General features: G+C 36.3%; 1 protein-coding gene across 7 annotated transcripts in view; it reads right to left on the bottom strand.

The window, feature by feature from the left end:
- The window catches only part of LOC127854035 (centrosome-associated protein 350-like), a 52,198-nt gene that overhangs the window by 4,546 nt on the left and 33,069 nt on the right, over positions 1–14,583 (bottom strand). For 6 of the 7 annotated variants that reach the window (XM_052388942.1, XM_052388943.1, XM_052388949.1 and 3 more), the window contains 5 exons: positions 13,635–13,900; positions 9,972–10,244; positions 5,453–5,518; positions 3,617–3,862; positions 839–995 (listed from right to left, as the gene is read on the bottom strand). In XM_052388942.1, coding sequence (XP_052244902.1) covers positions 839–995; positions 3,617–3,862; positions 5,453–5,518; positions 9,972–10,244; positions 13,635–13,900 — 1,008 coding nt within the window. The remainder of the gene's footprint in view (positions 1–838; positions 996–3,616; positions 3,863–5,452; positions 5,519–9,971; positions 10,245–13,634; positions 13,901–14,583) is intronic. The other variant, XM_052388944.1, reaches the window with a different exon arrangement.

The following is a 14,583-nucleotide window of genomic DNA, read 5'->3' as shown; positions in this document are numbered from 1 at the left end:
GCATGAAAATAACCATTATTTGTTATTTTTAGGTCATTAAGCAAAGTGAAGAATTATTTTCCAAAACTTAGTAGTAACGTTAAGAATAAAATTTCAGAGTTAAGAATTATTTTTGAAAATCTAGTAGTAACGTTAAGAATTTCACAAAACCTTATCTGGAGCTTTGCATGCATTTAAATGTAAAATATGGATTCTATAATTAATTAACTAGTCACATTGTGAGGATTTAATTAATTTATTGAATCTTTTAATTAAATTAGGTATAAAAGGGCACGGTGGGGTTCTAAAAGGGCATAGTGTGACCTTGGAGGGCTGAATTCCCCTCCCCCTGTTGGATAAATGGCTAAAAAACTGGTCTTTTAAGAACTTTATGTAGTTTATATTTTTTACTGCTTTTACATTTACTATAGCAGTATTTTTTTATTTATTTATCATAACCTTGGAGAAAGACATATAACAAAAAAATATAATAAAGACACAATTTAAAGGTATTAAAAATGAAGGGAAATGCTATGTTATTACAAAACGAGGCATATTAAAGATAAGCAAAAGACAGCACATAATTAGCGACTAGAAAATGTCATGATTCATGAAATATACCATTATATCACCATAAGCATTACAGTGATAATCAAATTGATCACGTCTCGGACGACAATATCAGGTTTGACAAGACCATTCACAAACCAGATCTCAAGCCAACAATCTTGAACAAGATAATATGAGCAATATAAACCTTGCTATAGGAAAACAGGGCTTAATGCATGTGCGTAATCTTGGTGAACACTTCATGCATATGCATCAAATCCTGTTTTCCCTGCACAACGCCCCCACTAACCTTGTGGACAGTGATAGCGCCCCCTTGTTGTGCTGTGTGGCCAGGGGCCGGGGCGTGATGGATCTCAGCCCTGAAGGGGCCGGGGACAGGGTGCGAGACAGAGTCTTCTCCCCTGGGGCGTCTGGGCCACCAGTAGGGCCCATGCGACGAAGCAGTTCTGAAAATACAGGACATTGGTTATACTTCTGGACCATTAATGGACTTGATAAGAATAGAAAGGGAAAGGTTTTTTTTGGTAAATAAACTTGATCCATGCTTCGGGAAAACATGGCTTAATGCATGTGCAAAAAAGCGTCATCCTAGATTAGCCTGTGCAGTCCGCACAGGTTAATCAGGGATGACACTTTCCACTTCTATGGAATATTTTAATAAATGATGTTTCTTCTATCTTATCGAAAATTCAGTCAAGGCAGAAAATTGTGTCCCTTATAAGCCTGTATAGTCTAATTGTGTCCCTTATAAGCCTGTATAGTCTAATTGTGTCCCTTATAAGCCTGTATAGTCTAATTGTGTCCCTTATAAGCCTGTATAGTCTAATTGTGTCCCTTATAAGCCTGTATAGTCTAATTGTGTCCCTTATAAGCCTGTATAGTCTAATTGTGTCCCTTATAAGCCTGTATAGTCTAATTGTGTCCCTTATAAGCCTGTATAGTCTAATTGTGTCCCTTATAAGCCTGTATAGTCTAATTGTGTCCCTTATAAGCCTGTATAGTCTAATTGTGTCCCTTATAAGCCTGTATAGTCTAATTGTGTCCCTTATAAGCCTGTATAGTCTAATTGTGTCCCTTATAAGCCTGTATAGTCTAATTGTGTCCCTTATAAGCCTGTATAGTCTAATTGTGTCCCTTATAAGCCTGTATAGTCTAATTGTGTCCCTTATAAGCCTGTATAGTCTAATTGTGTCCCTTATAAGCCTGTATAGTCTAATTGTGTCCCTTATAAGCCTGTATAGTCTAATTGTGTCCCTTATAAGCCTGTATAGTCTAATTTTGTCCCTTATAAGCCTGTATAGTCTAATTGTGTCCCTTATAAGCCTGTATAGTCTAATTGTGTCCCTTATAAGCCTGTATAGTCTAATTGTGTCCCTTATAAGCCTGTATAGTCTAATTGTGTCCCTTATAAGCCTGTATAGTCTAATTGTGTCCCTTATAAGCCTGTATAGTCTAATTGTGTCCCTTATAAGCCTGTATAGTCTAATTGTGTCCCTTATAAGCCTGTATAGTCTAATTGTGTCCCTTATAAGCCTGTATAGTCTAATTGTGTCCCTTATAAGCCTGTATAGTCTAATTGTGTCCCTTATAAGCCTGTATAGTCTAATTGTGTCCCTTATAAGCCTGTATAGTCTAATTGTGTCCCTTATAAGCCTGTATAGTCTAATTGTGTCCCTTATAAGCCTGTATAGTCTAATTGTGTCCCTTATAAGCCTGTATAGTCTAATTGTGTCCCTTATAAGCCTGTATAGTCTAATTTTGTCCCTTATAAGCCTGTATAGTCTAATTGTGTCCCTTATAAGCCTGTATAGTCTAATTGTGTCCCTTATAAGCCTGTATAGTCTAATTGTGTCCCTTATAAGCCTGTATAGTCTAATTGTGTCCCTTATAAGCCTGTATAGTCTAATTGTGTCCCTTATAAGCCTGTATAGTCTAATTGTGTCCCTTATAAGCCTGTATAGTCTAATTGTGTCCCTTATAAGCCTGTATAGTCTAATTGTGTCCCTTATAAGCCTGTATAGTCTAATTGTGTCCCTTATAAGCCTGTATAGTCTAATTGTGTCCCTTATAAGCCTGTATAGTCTAATTGTGTCCCTTATAAGCCTGTATAGTCTAATTGTGTCCCTTATAAGCCTGTATAGTCTAATTGTGTCCCTTATAAGCCTGTATAGTCTAATTGTGTCCCTTATAAGCCTGTATAGTCTAATTGTGTCCCTTATAAGCCTGTATAGTCTAATTGTGTCCCTTATAAGCCTGTATAGTCTAATTGTGTCCCTTATAAGCCTGTATAGTCTAATTGTGTCCCTTATAAGCCTGTATAGTCTAATTGTGTCCCTTATAAGCCTGTATAGTCTAATTGTGTCCCTTATAAGCCTGTATAGTCTAATTGTGTCCCTTATAAGCTTGTATAGTCTAATTGTGTCCCTTATAAGCCTGTATAGTCTAATTGTGTCCCTTATAAGCCTGTATAGTCTAATTGTGTCCCTTATAAGCCTGTATAGTCTAATTTGGGAAGACTCTTAACACACATGCATTAAGCACCATTTTTTCAGAACGAGGCTAACATTATAAAATAAGACAAACATGAAGGCTGATTTTTCTTAGCAAAAGAATGAAAACCCAAATATAACCAGAGCAGGGTCAAAAATGTGATTATTATCCAAGCATAAAAATGTGTTAATTTACATTAGATGTATGTTAACCCTTTCAGTGCGGGAACCGAATTTTGAAGGCCTTTGCAAACAGTTTGGATCCAGATGAGACGCCACAGAACGTGGCGTCTCATCAGGATCCAAAGTGTTTGCTATTCTGATAGTATTCTTTGAAAAAAATCGAAGAAAATGCTAATTTTAGAAATTCAGCAGAAGACATTTTAGCAGAAGACAAATTTCCCAGCATGCAAAGGGTTAACGACGATGAGCTTCACATGCTCAAGTCAAAAATAAACTATTCTGTTTATCTGTTCTGGTTCTGTTAAATCAGCAAAAAACTTCAATCTTGGCCTCCATTACCATAATAAAAACATCGTATTCTATGACAACCAAACAATCCTTTTATCTGACATCACCTCTACTATCTGCAGACTTGGATCGCTTCCGTGCCGCAGACTGAATCTGTTCGTCAATATCGCTGAACGATGAATCAGATCCATCAGATCCGGCCGAGCCGCGTCGCTGACGTCGACTCCATGACGATGAAGGGATCTTGTCAATTGGTTTCACGTTGACCAGGATGTCTGTGGGGGTGTCGCTGGAGTTGCCGTCGTCAGCATACAGCGGGGGAGCTGAGAGGACCTTCTGGCGTAATTCATGCGCTGGAAGTGATTATTGTCCAGAATACAAGCTAATGTCAAGTTAAATGCATAAAAAATCATTCTGATTTTACATTGAAATTAAAACTACAAAGGCAACTGTTTGAAATACATTTAAGTCGCCCTCTCGGAAAACTGGGTTTAATGATGTGCGTTAAGTGTCATCCCGGATCAGCCTTTGCAGGCCACACAGGCTAATCAGGGACAACAATTTTGGCTTTTATTATATTTTTTGTTTACAGGAAGTCTCTTCTTAATGAAAATCCAGTTAAGGGGGGAAAGTGTTGTCCCATGTCAGCCTGTGCAGATTGCACAGGCTAATCTGGGATGAAACTTTTCGCACATGCATTGAGTACAGATATCCCAGAGTAATGTTCATATATCAAACCCACACACAGTTTGCTACCAAGTTATTGATTATATGTACCGGTATCAGAAAATCATGAATTTACTAAAAGTTCTACAAGGAATCTACATTCAAAATAAGATTCTTGAAATATTATAGCATTATCAGATATAATTTATAAGTGTTTATTTTGAATAATTGTGTTTATTAACATTTGTTTAAACCTACATATAAATACAAGAAATGCACCTAGAATATTAAAAACAAGTTGCCTTCACATTATCTAAATGTTCAAAATGCAACAAACCTTGATTGGTCTTATCACCTGAATACATGTAATCCTGATTCATACATGTGCACTATCCAGTATTCAACATTTAAAGCAGATAAGAACATGTACATGTGCAATGTTTTAACAGGGGACAGAGATTAAGTTCTAACTAGAAGTTTAACAACTGGTATAGATATAATTAATACTTTAAGCCTATTGTATTATTGTTTGTGCTTATTCAGCAATTTGATCATGTGAAACTGAGTTTAACTCACTCTTTTATGATCACAAACAAAGAGGGTTTATGTGAGTAAAGTGGGTTAATTAAACCAAAAAAGAACAGTGAATGTTTTCTTAGGAGTAAACAAATTGAGTAATTTATTTGTATCACACTCTGCTTAGAACAAGTACTTTTTACATTTTTTCCCATGACAAATCAAATGAATTAAAGACCAAAACTCATGAAATTAAAAAAATCACATCAATAATTTATTTTAACAAGATGTGTTTGTGAAACACTATGTCCCCGTATATGACGTTTGACCTTGAAGGATGACCTTGACCCTTCACCACTCAAAATGTGCAGCTCCATAAGATACACATGCATGTCAAATATAAAATTGCTAGCTTCAATATTGCAGAAGTGACATTACATGAGCAATTTTGACCAATATATTTGACTTTGAAGGATGACCTTGACCTTGACCTTTCACCACTCAAAATGTGCAGCACCATGATATACACATGCATGCCAAACATCAAGTTGCTATCTTCAATATTGCAAAAGTTATTGCAAATGTTAAAGTTGGCGCAAACCAACAGACCAACCAACCAACAGACCAACAGACAGGGCAAAAACAATATGTCCCCCACTACTATAGTGGGGGACATAAAAAGTTCGTAAAACATTATCATGATCATTGATTTACTAATTTATCACTAGGTTTACCAAGGGGAACAACTATGTCCAACTTACAATGTCCAATACGAGAGTTGTCCTTCCTTCTGTAATTGTCTTCCCTGTCCAGGACACTTCTCTCCCCTGTCATTCAATCAAATCATTAGAACACAGTTGCTTTTGTTAGGAATTGGAAACAAAATAAGATTTTATTATTTAAACTGTAAAATAAAAAGATGGTTACACGCACTTTCGATTACTTTCATACTTAACCATGTAAAAAAAAGTTAACAATTAACCATGTAATAAAACAATAATTACTTTAAGCTATTTAGTGCATAAAACAAACAATTGAAGTAAAATTAGAACATGATTAATCTCAATGCAGTAACCTATCTGCAGACAACATAAGTTTGTATACTAACAGGTACAATAGAACATTAGCATCCTTCCAGGAAAAAATGGGCCTAATACATGTACCTACAGTGTCATCCCATATAGCCTGTGCTACAGTGTCATCCCATATAGCCTGTGCAGTCCTTACTTGCTTATCAGGGACACCACTTTCTGCTTTTATGTGTTGTTCATGTAAAGGAAGTCTCTTCTATTAGCAAAAAATCAGTTTATAGGGACTGCACAATCTAATAATAGTTTATAGGGACTGCACAATCTAATAATAGTTTATAGGGACTGCACAATCTAATAATAGTTTATAGGGACTGCACAATCTAATAATAGTTTATAGGGACTGCACAATCTAATAATAGTTTATAGGGACTGCACAATATAATAATAGTTTATAGGGACTGCACAATCTAATCATAGACGACATTTAGGGACTGCACAATCTAATCATAGACGACATTTTACACACTTGTATTAAGCTCAGTTTTAACAGTCTGAGGCTCATTATTTATGTGTGAGATGGCAAAATGCATGTTCATAGCAACCAATTCTGAGAAGAATATGAGTGCAATCACATCATTATGATTCATCAGCAAAAAAACACACATAAAAAACACTTTTGATTTAACATATATATGAGCTGCGCTTTATGAAAAAGGGGTTTTATGCATGTGTGTAAATTGTGTCGTCCCAGATTAGCCTGTGCAACCTGAAGAGAACTTAATTTCTGACTTGAATCGATTTTTGTCCATAAGACACTTTTTTAAGCAAAAAATTCCATAAAAGTGAAAAGTGTTGTCCTGTGCAGACTGCACAGGCTTATCTGTGAGGACACTTTACGCACATGATTTAAACCCCTATTTCTCAGAGTGTAACCAATATTTATAATCGTCTCACCATGTAAAAGGAACAAGGTACAGACATATCACTACCATGACATTCTACAATTTGGCCCCATCATGCAATAGTGGGTATTTTACTATATGCGACCAGTGATGCACAAGAAGTTTCCTGGTCTAATTAGCAACAACAGTGAAGCTCCGGGGCTCCACACTGTGCGGATGCAGCGTTGTTTGCCTTTAAATTTTGGGCTGGTATTGGGCCCAATTCCAAATGGAAAAATTTATATATTTTCCCAAAATGGGACTGGGACCTAAAAATTACCAATCAAAGGCTTCAAAAAAAAAAGTTTTTTTAAGATAACAACATTTAGTTCATCTCCCATGCAGCTCTATAAGTTAAACCTCAGTAAATGTAATATTGAAAACACTTTCATTTTCAATTTTGAAGCATTTGTTAGCAAAACAACTTCAACAATATTTTCCCAATTTTAGTAAAAAAACACAGAGATTTTCCCAATCCTAAGGACCCGTCCCTATTCCCAAAATGGTGAAAAAAACACTGGAATGCTCAGACTTGTGTGAAGCTTTGCTGGCCGCAAATTTTATCACAACATAAGACCCATTTTTGCATGATGTGGCTCACTTATTATCGAGAAGTCTAAATACAGTTATAAAAGACATTGAGCAACCAAGCTAGCTTTAGATATACAATATATTAAGACATCTCAAAATTTACTTAATAACCAAATACAACATCAATGTTAAATTATCATCATAGTTATATTTATTATAATTATTGTTAGGTTTGTAACTATTTTTATTACACACAAAGGTTTAATAGCATTTACTGAAAGAACAATATTATAAAATTATATAGGCCATGCTCTGTGAAAATGGGGTTTAATGCATATGCGTAATGTGTCGTCCCAGATTAGCCTGTGCAGTCCAAACAGGCTAATCAGGGACAACACTTTCCGCTTTTATGACATTTTTCATTTACAGAGAGTCTCATCTTAAACAAAAATCCAGTTAAGGTGGAAAGTGTCGTCCCTGATTAGCCTGTGCAGTAACCACTAATCTGGGACGACACTTTACACACATGCCTTAAGCCCCCTTTTTCACAGAGCATGGCTTAAATGTATTTTATTAACTTGCATTTGCATGCACATATTATTGCATTATAATATCTAGCTACAAAAACTATTAATTGTAAGAAATCAGAAATTCTATGTTTCCATTAGATCTCTAACATTCCTAAAGGTTATATCGTCGTGTAGGAGGCTGTGTGTGTGCTATCATAGATTTGTCTGTTTGTTGATATACAACCTTCTGCATTAATTATATAAATCATTAATAAATCATAACCAAATCCAGTCATATGTTCACAGGTGTTTCATGATTCAACTGACGGAAAATTTCCCAGGTTTGCAATATGATCAACGTCTTGCAAAAATGGGTCTTATGTCATATGGGGCTAACATAGCTCAGCCCAGCCTGCACAGTAGTGGAGTCTGGTCTGGAGCTTACCTGTCCGCTAATCAGTCCACAAAACCTTGGTTGACTTTAAAGCAGACAATGTTGGTCCTAACCAAACTGCACGACTGCGCAGGCTGGGCTGAGATATGTTCGCCACATGTGGCATAAGGCTGATTTTTGTATGATGCCAGTCGTATGTAACTTACTGGTTGTAGCGAATAAGAGAATGCATGGTCTTAGCAGATTCATATTAAAGCGTACGATAAATTGAGTTTTTCAAGAACAGACACGGTAAAGCGTCATCCAACCAGATAGGAAAATGTTTGAAGCACTAACAAGAAAACCAATAACTACACAGTGCTTTTGTAAATAAATAGCCGAATAACCAATTCAATAGCAAACAACACAACATACAAAACTGTACAATGTGTAAGTACAACATTCTAAACACTAATAAACAAGCCAAGAAAAATGTACCATCCCCACCTAAAACTAGAGCAAGAGAGCCATGCAGACTCTGTTACCACTCACCTTAGCTCAATATACACCACATTATTGTTTGTCACAGATTTGACCAAGTGACTCAGGTATTTGCCCAACTTGACCCAGATCCATACACAGCCATGTTATGACTCGGGTATTTGCCACACTTGACCCAGATCCATACACAGCCATGTCAAACATACTTAACCCAGATCCATACACGGCCATGTTATTGCCGAGATAAACAGTCTCATTATGTTTCATCACCATTCAGTAATACATGTAGCTTCTAGAGTGGTAATATGGTTTTTCATACATACAAACTAATTTTCACCCTACTTGATCTAGGATGAAACTTGGCTTGGATATTGTAAAAATAAGCATTCTGACCAAGTTTTATCAAGATTGAGTCGTATATGTGGCTTCTAGAGAGAAAGCAAGGTTGTTATACAACTAAATGTTTGACCCTACCTGACCTGGATTGAAATTTGACCTAGATACTGTCAAGATATTCTTAATAATTTTCATCAAGACTAATTCATAACTGTGTATTCTAGAGTCCTAACAAAAAAAATTGTCTAGATATCTGGTGATCTTGTTTTTTACACACTTAACCCAGATTCAATCTAGGCCTATTTATTGGCAAGCCAGGTTAACATTCTGATCAAGTTTCTTAAAAATTGATTCATACATGTAGCTTTTAGAGTGATAACAAAGGTTTATAGTTTTATTTTCAGTTTTTGGAAACAATAACCCAGATTCAAGCTTGGCTCATATATTGTCATTATAAACATTCTGTCCAAGTTTCATTTAGATTTAGTCATAAATTTTGATTCTATAATGGTAAAAGGTTTTTGTAAAATTTAAACTGTAGAACTTGTTTTGGGGCACGTGTGACCTAGTTTCGAAATTTGACTTGATAGTGTCAAGATGAGGCATTTCTAACCAGGTTTCACCAAGATTAGATTGATTCATAAATGTGGCTCCTAAAGTGATCACAAAGACTTCCTAACATTTACACCGGTGACCCAGATACTAACTTTAACTTAAGATAAACATTCTGATTATGATTCATCAAGAACGAGTAAAAAATGTGGCTTCTAGTGGTTAAATTTTTTTTCTTAGATTTGACCTGGTGACCTAGGTTATGAACATATGTGACCCAGAATAGAACTTGAAGGAACTAGATAAAAATTTTGACAGTTTCATCAAGACTGAATGAAAAACGTTGCCTCTATAGTTAAATGCTTATGACTAAAAGCACACAATGCCGGACACCGGACATAGACTGATCACAATAGCTCACTATGAGTACATCCAGCTCAGGTGAGCTAATAGCAGACTCTACAGCAAACCCAACCAAAGCAATGTGTGAGCCAGTCAATCCATACCCAGCCCGATTTCCTCCGAATCAACGCCTTTTGGCACAAACCGATTCACGAAAACCTGAGCCGCACTTGCTCCACTTTGTAGGGACTGAATGCGAGTGTCACTGTTATTGCCATTAGTGTCAGGCACATCACAAGTGGTGGCTATATTTTGTGCTGAGTCAGGCCCGGGCCTAGAGTCATAAGACTCGCTATGAGGTTCCGGGTTTATGTTTTCCTGACCTTCCAATTGAGTACCAGGCATGGAACGTTTGCTAGAGATTTCTGTGTAGATTGCTACAAGATTGCAAAACAAACACCACTAAAGAATAGCCTAGCTTTCCATGCCAAGTGCTCACCAGTTCTGCCCAAGTTTGTAATATCATAGCCAACATTTAAAATGGAATATTTCATCAAAGAATTGAATTATGTAAAGATTGTGGTATACACAATTGCAATTTACTGGAAGTTGCAGGTTGAATCTTCAAGTTTAAGGTACATACATATTCATCACATACAAAACTTCACATGTTAAAGCCAATTTTAGCAAATCTGAAATCCATTAAAACCAAAAACAATATGTTACATTGTCTTTTATAGTATTAAGGACACAACTTCATTCAGTGTTTTACAGTTATAGCAATGAAATAATTTTTTTCAATAAAAATATCACTATATAATAAAGTGTTTCTTTGACAGTTTTGGTGAACAAATTGCAAGCACAAAGAAAGCAAAACGATAAAAATTTGTAAAGAATTCAACAAAATTTATGTAACCTACATCCATCAGAAAGAATAGTCAACAACAATAACAACAGCTACACAACAAACTCTCAATTTTAAACAAGAAACCGTCATAGACGGGTGATGCTCCCTAACAGTTTTTTTTTGTCACAAAATACACTATATATTCAGATAAAAGGAAACGTCTTGAGGGGCATAACTTTGGACACAATAAAACGATGGATGGTTTAGCAACTTAAAAATTTCAAAGGGCCATAACTCTCTAAATAAATCATCTAACCAGAACCCAAAAATAACACGTGCATCTCCTCAAGGTAGTTAAGCTTCCTATTAAGCTTCATTGGGGGAAAATAACCCGGACAAGAATTGCACAATATGTACAGTTTATGGAAAATTTCAAAGGGCCATAACTCTGTGAAAAATCATCCGACCAGAACCGGCTGATAATATGCATATCTCCTCTTGGTAGTGAAGCTTCCCATAAATTTTCATTGAATTCTAGTCATTAGTTGCTGAGATATAGCCCAGACAAGAATTGCACTATATGTACATTTAATGGAAAATTTCAAAGGGCCATAACTCTGTTTAAAATCATCCGACCAGAACCCGCTGATAATATGCACATCTCCTCTTGGTAGTGACGCTTCCCATAAAGTTTCATTGAATTCGGGTCATTAGTTGCTGAGAAATAGCCCGGACAAGAATTGCACTATATGTACAGTTAATGGAAAATTTCAAAGGGCCATAACTCTGTGAACAAGAGCTATCACCATAGGATGACTTATGCTCCCTATAAACGCTTGATAGAAGTTATGAGCTTTTTTCGAAACCTAATCGCAGATTTAGAAACCTAAAAGCGGACCCTAAGTTCAAGGTCAAGGTCACAGGGGTCAAAATTTGTGTGTGTATGGAAAGGCCTTGTCCGTATACACATGCATACCAAATATGAAGGTTATATCTCAAGGGACATAGAAGTTATGAGCATTTTGCAAAATCTAAACGCAGATTTCAAAACCTTAACGCGGACCCTAACTTCAAGGTCAAGGTCACAAGGGTCAACATTTTTGTGCATATGGAAAGGCCTTGTCCATATACAAATGCATACCAAATATGAAGGTTATATCTCAAGGGACATAGAAGTTATGAGCTTTTTTCGAAACCTAAACCAAATTTCGAAACCTAAACACGGACCCTAAGTTCAAGGTCAAGGTCACAGGGGTAAAAAATTGTGTGCGTATGGAAAGGCCTTGTCCATATACACATGCATACCAAATATGAAGGTTATATCTCAAGGGACATAGAAGTTATGAGCATTTTTTGAAACCTAAACGCAGATTTTGAAACCTAAATGCCGACCCTAAGTTCAAGGTCAAGGTCACAGGGGTTAAAAAAAATATGCGTATGAAAAGGCCTTGCCTATATACACATGAATACCAAATATGAAGGTTGTATCTCAAGGGACATAGAAGTTATGAGCATTTTGCAAAATCTAAACGCAAAGTGTGACTGAAAGACAGACAGACAGACAGACGGACAGTCTGATCACTATATGCCCCCTTTTCTTCGAAAGGGGGCTTAAAAATCATCCGACCAGAACCCGCTGATAATATGCTCATCTCCTCTTGGAAGTGAAGCTTCCCATAAAGTTTCATTGAACTCCAGTCATTAGTTGCTGAGAAATAGCCCGGACAAAAATTGTGCATGGACAGACACACGGACACACGGACGGACAGACGAAGCGGCGACAATATGCTTCCCCCAAAATAAATTTTGGGGGAGCATAATAAACAAAAACAATCCTAATTGTAAAAAATGCACTATACCAAGTAAGCAAATTCACTAAAGTCTGAAAAAGATGACAGATTTTTTTATTCTATTTTAACCGCACCCAATGAAAAGTGGCTTTAATGCATGTGCATAAAGTGTTGTACTTGATTAGCCTTTGCAAACTGCACAGGCTAATCTGGGACAACACTTTACGCACATGCATCAAGCCAAGTTTTCAAACAATGCAGCTCATATAATAACAACACTTCACCAACTACAGTGTGATTGGTGACAATAACTTCAACCACATGTGCTGTCACTGTATGTGCCAAATGCCCCCAAAGAAATGTTTAAACACCAAAGAAATGTTTTGACCCAAAAGTGTGGTTTGCATCATTAAAGTAAGGGAAACAGACATATTTGTGTATTATTAGAAAAACTAAAATAAACAAAGAACAATAACTCTGTTATACAAAAAGTTATGATAAAGAACTCTGTATTGCCTAGTAATATTTCTTATCTTTGTATGAACTTTTCCTACAACACTATAATAAAGCTCCAAACACGAAGTTTTCAATACATAAGATGTAATGCTCCACACTCGAAAAACAAACAGAGGGCAATAATCCCAAAGAGAGAGATATGGTTCCCTGCACTCTACACTACATCTCAAGCTTTCCATCATAACAGGAATTTTTATGAGAATTCCATCAAAACTTTGAATGTTGTACCCCAAACAAGAAATGGGGCAAACTGGCCAATGACAGAAAATGTGATTACTTTATGCAACCCTTAGTGAACAACAACTGCTATACTATCTGTACCTCTAATTCAATACTAAACAGTTACTACATAAAATGAGGCCCTTATTCAACACCCATTCTTACACTCAGGAATATCAAGAATATTAAGAATCCAGTAATAAAAAATATATATTAGATATATTTGAAATATTATGAATGGGGTAAAATGCCTGAGTAAACACCAAATGTTTCTGATGTAACTGTGATAAAAAAATCTTTTTAAACAAAGACTTCCAATACATATTTTTTTTTAAATCAAATTAAAAGCATTCTTTCAATGATATTGTATTCTGATATTATAAGGCTAAGCATGAGTTGGTGAAAACTGGCCAGAGTGACTTAACCCCATAAATTCCTTCACAATAATATCTTACCTCGAGATCTTCCAAATAATGCAGGGGTAGTCTTGGAGAAGTCCGACTTATACAGGGGCAGGGGTAAGGATCTATAATCCAATTCAGCAGACGTCGTTCTTTGATGCTTCCCAAGGTCAAGGTCACTGAAATCCCGCGACCTTGTAAAGTCTTTAGCGCTGGAGAGCAGGCTAGTTTTCTCGTGGCCCAGCGCGCTACCGTAGCTCTGTGTGCCGCTGTATTTGTCATCTGACCCTCCCTCCGGACCGGAACGGAAACTATCGTCTCTGAAATTACAGTACAGACAATACTGGTGTTAACCTTGTACCCCTCAGATACGCACTTTGATGCATTTGTAGCCCTATAGAAAATATATTCAAATTAAAGACCTTTCTTACCCCATTTCAGTTTTTAAGCCCTTATTTCCAACCCTAAGATACTGATGAGTAGCAAACAGCATAAAACCTGAACAGTCTGAGTGTTTTTGTATGCTGATTACATTGATGGCGATTTTCATGCTGATTACATATGGCGATTTTCATGCTGATTACATACAGCGATTTTCATGCTGATTACATATGGCGATTTTCATGCTGATTACATTGATGGCGATTTTCATGCTGATTACATACGGCGATTTTCATGCTGATTACATACGGCGATTTTCATGCTGATTACATATGGCGATTTTCATGCTTATTACATTGATGGCGATTTTCATGCTGATTACATACGGCGATTTTCATGCTGATTACATATGGCGATTTTCATTTTGCTCTTGAGGGAGAAAGGGGGGTTAAAACAGTTTCAGATGTACAGGAGTAATAACAAGTTTCAAACCACGATAAATTATATAATCTTCTACTGTAATATACCACATGATCCTTTTGGAAAATCAGGCTTATTTGATGTCCATTAAGTGTCATCCCTAATCAAAGATAACAGTTTGCGCTTTTTTGTTGTTTTTTGG

The sequence above is a fragment of the Dreissena polymorpha genome, chromosome 12 (assembly GCF_020536995.1).
Source record: "Dreissena polymorpha isolate Duluth1 chromosome 12, UMN_Dpol_1.0, whole genome shotgun sequence".
NCBI classification, from domain to species: domain Eukaryota; kingdom Metazoa; phylum Mollusca; class Bivalvia; order Myida; family Dreissenidae; genus Dreissena; species Dreissena polymorpha.
The sequence above is the reverse complement of the archived record's forward strand: the minus strand, read 5'-3'. Positions and strand labels throughout refer to the sequence as shown.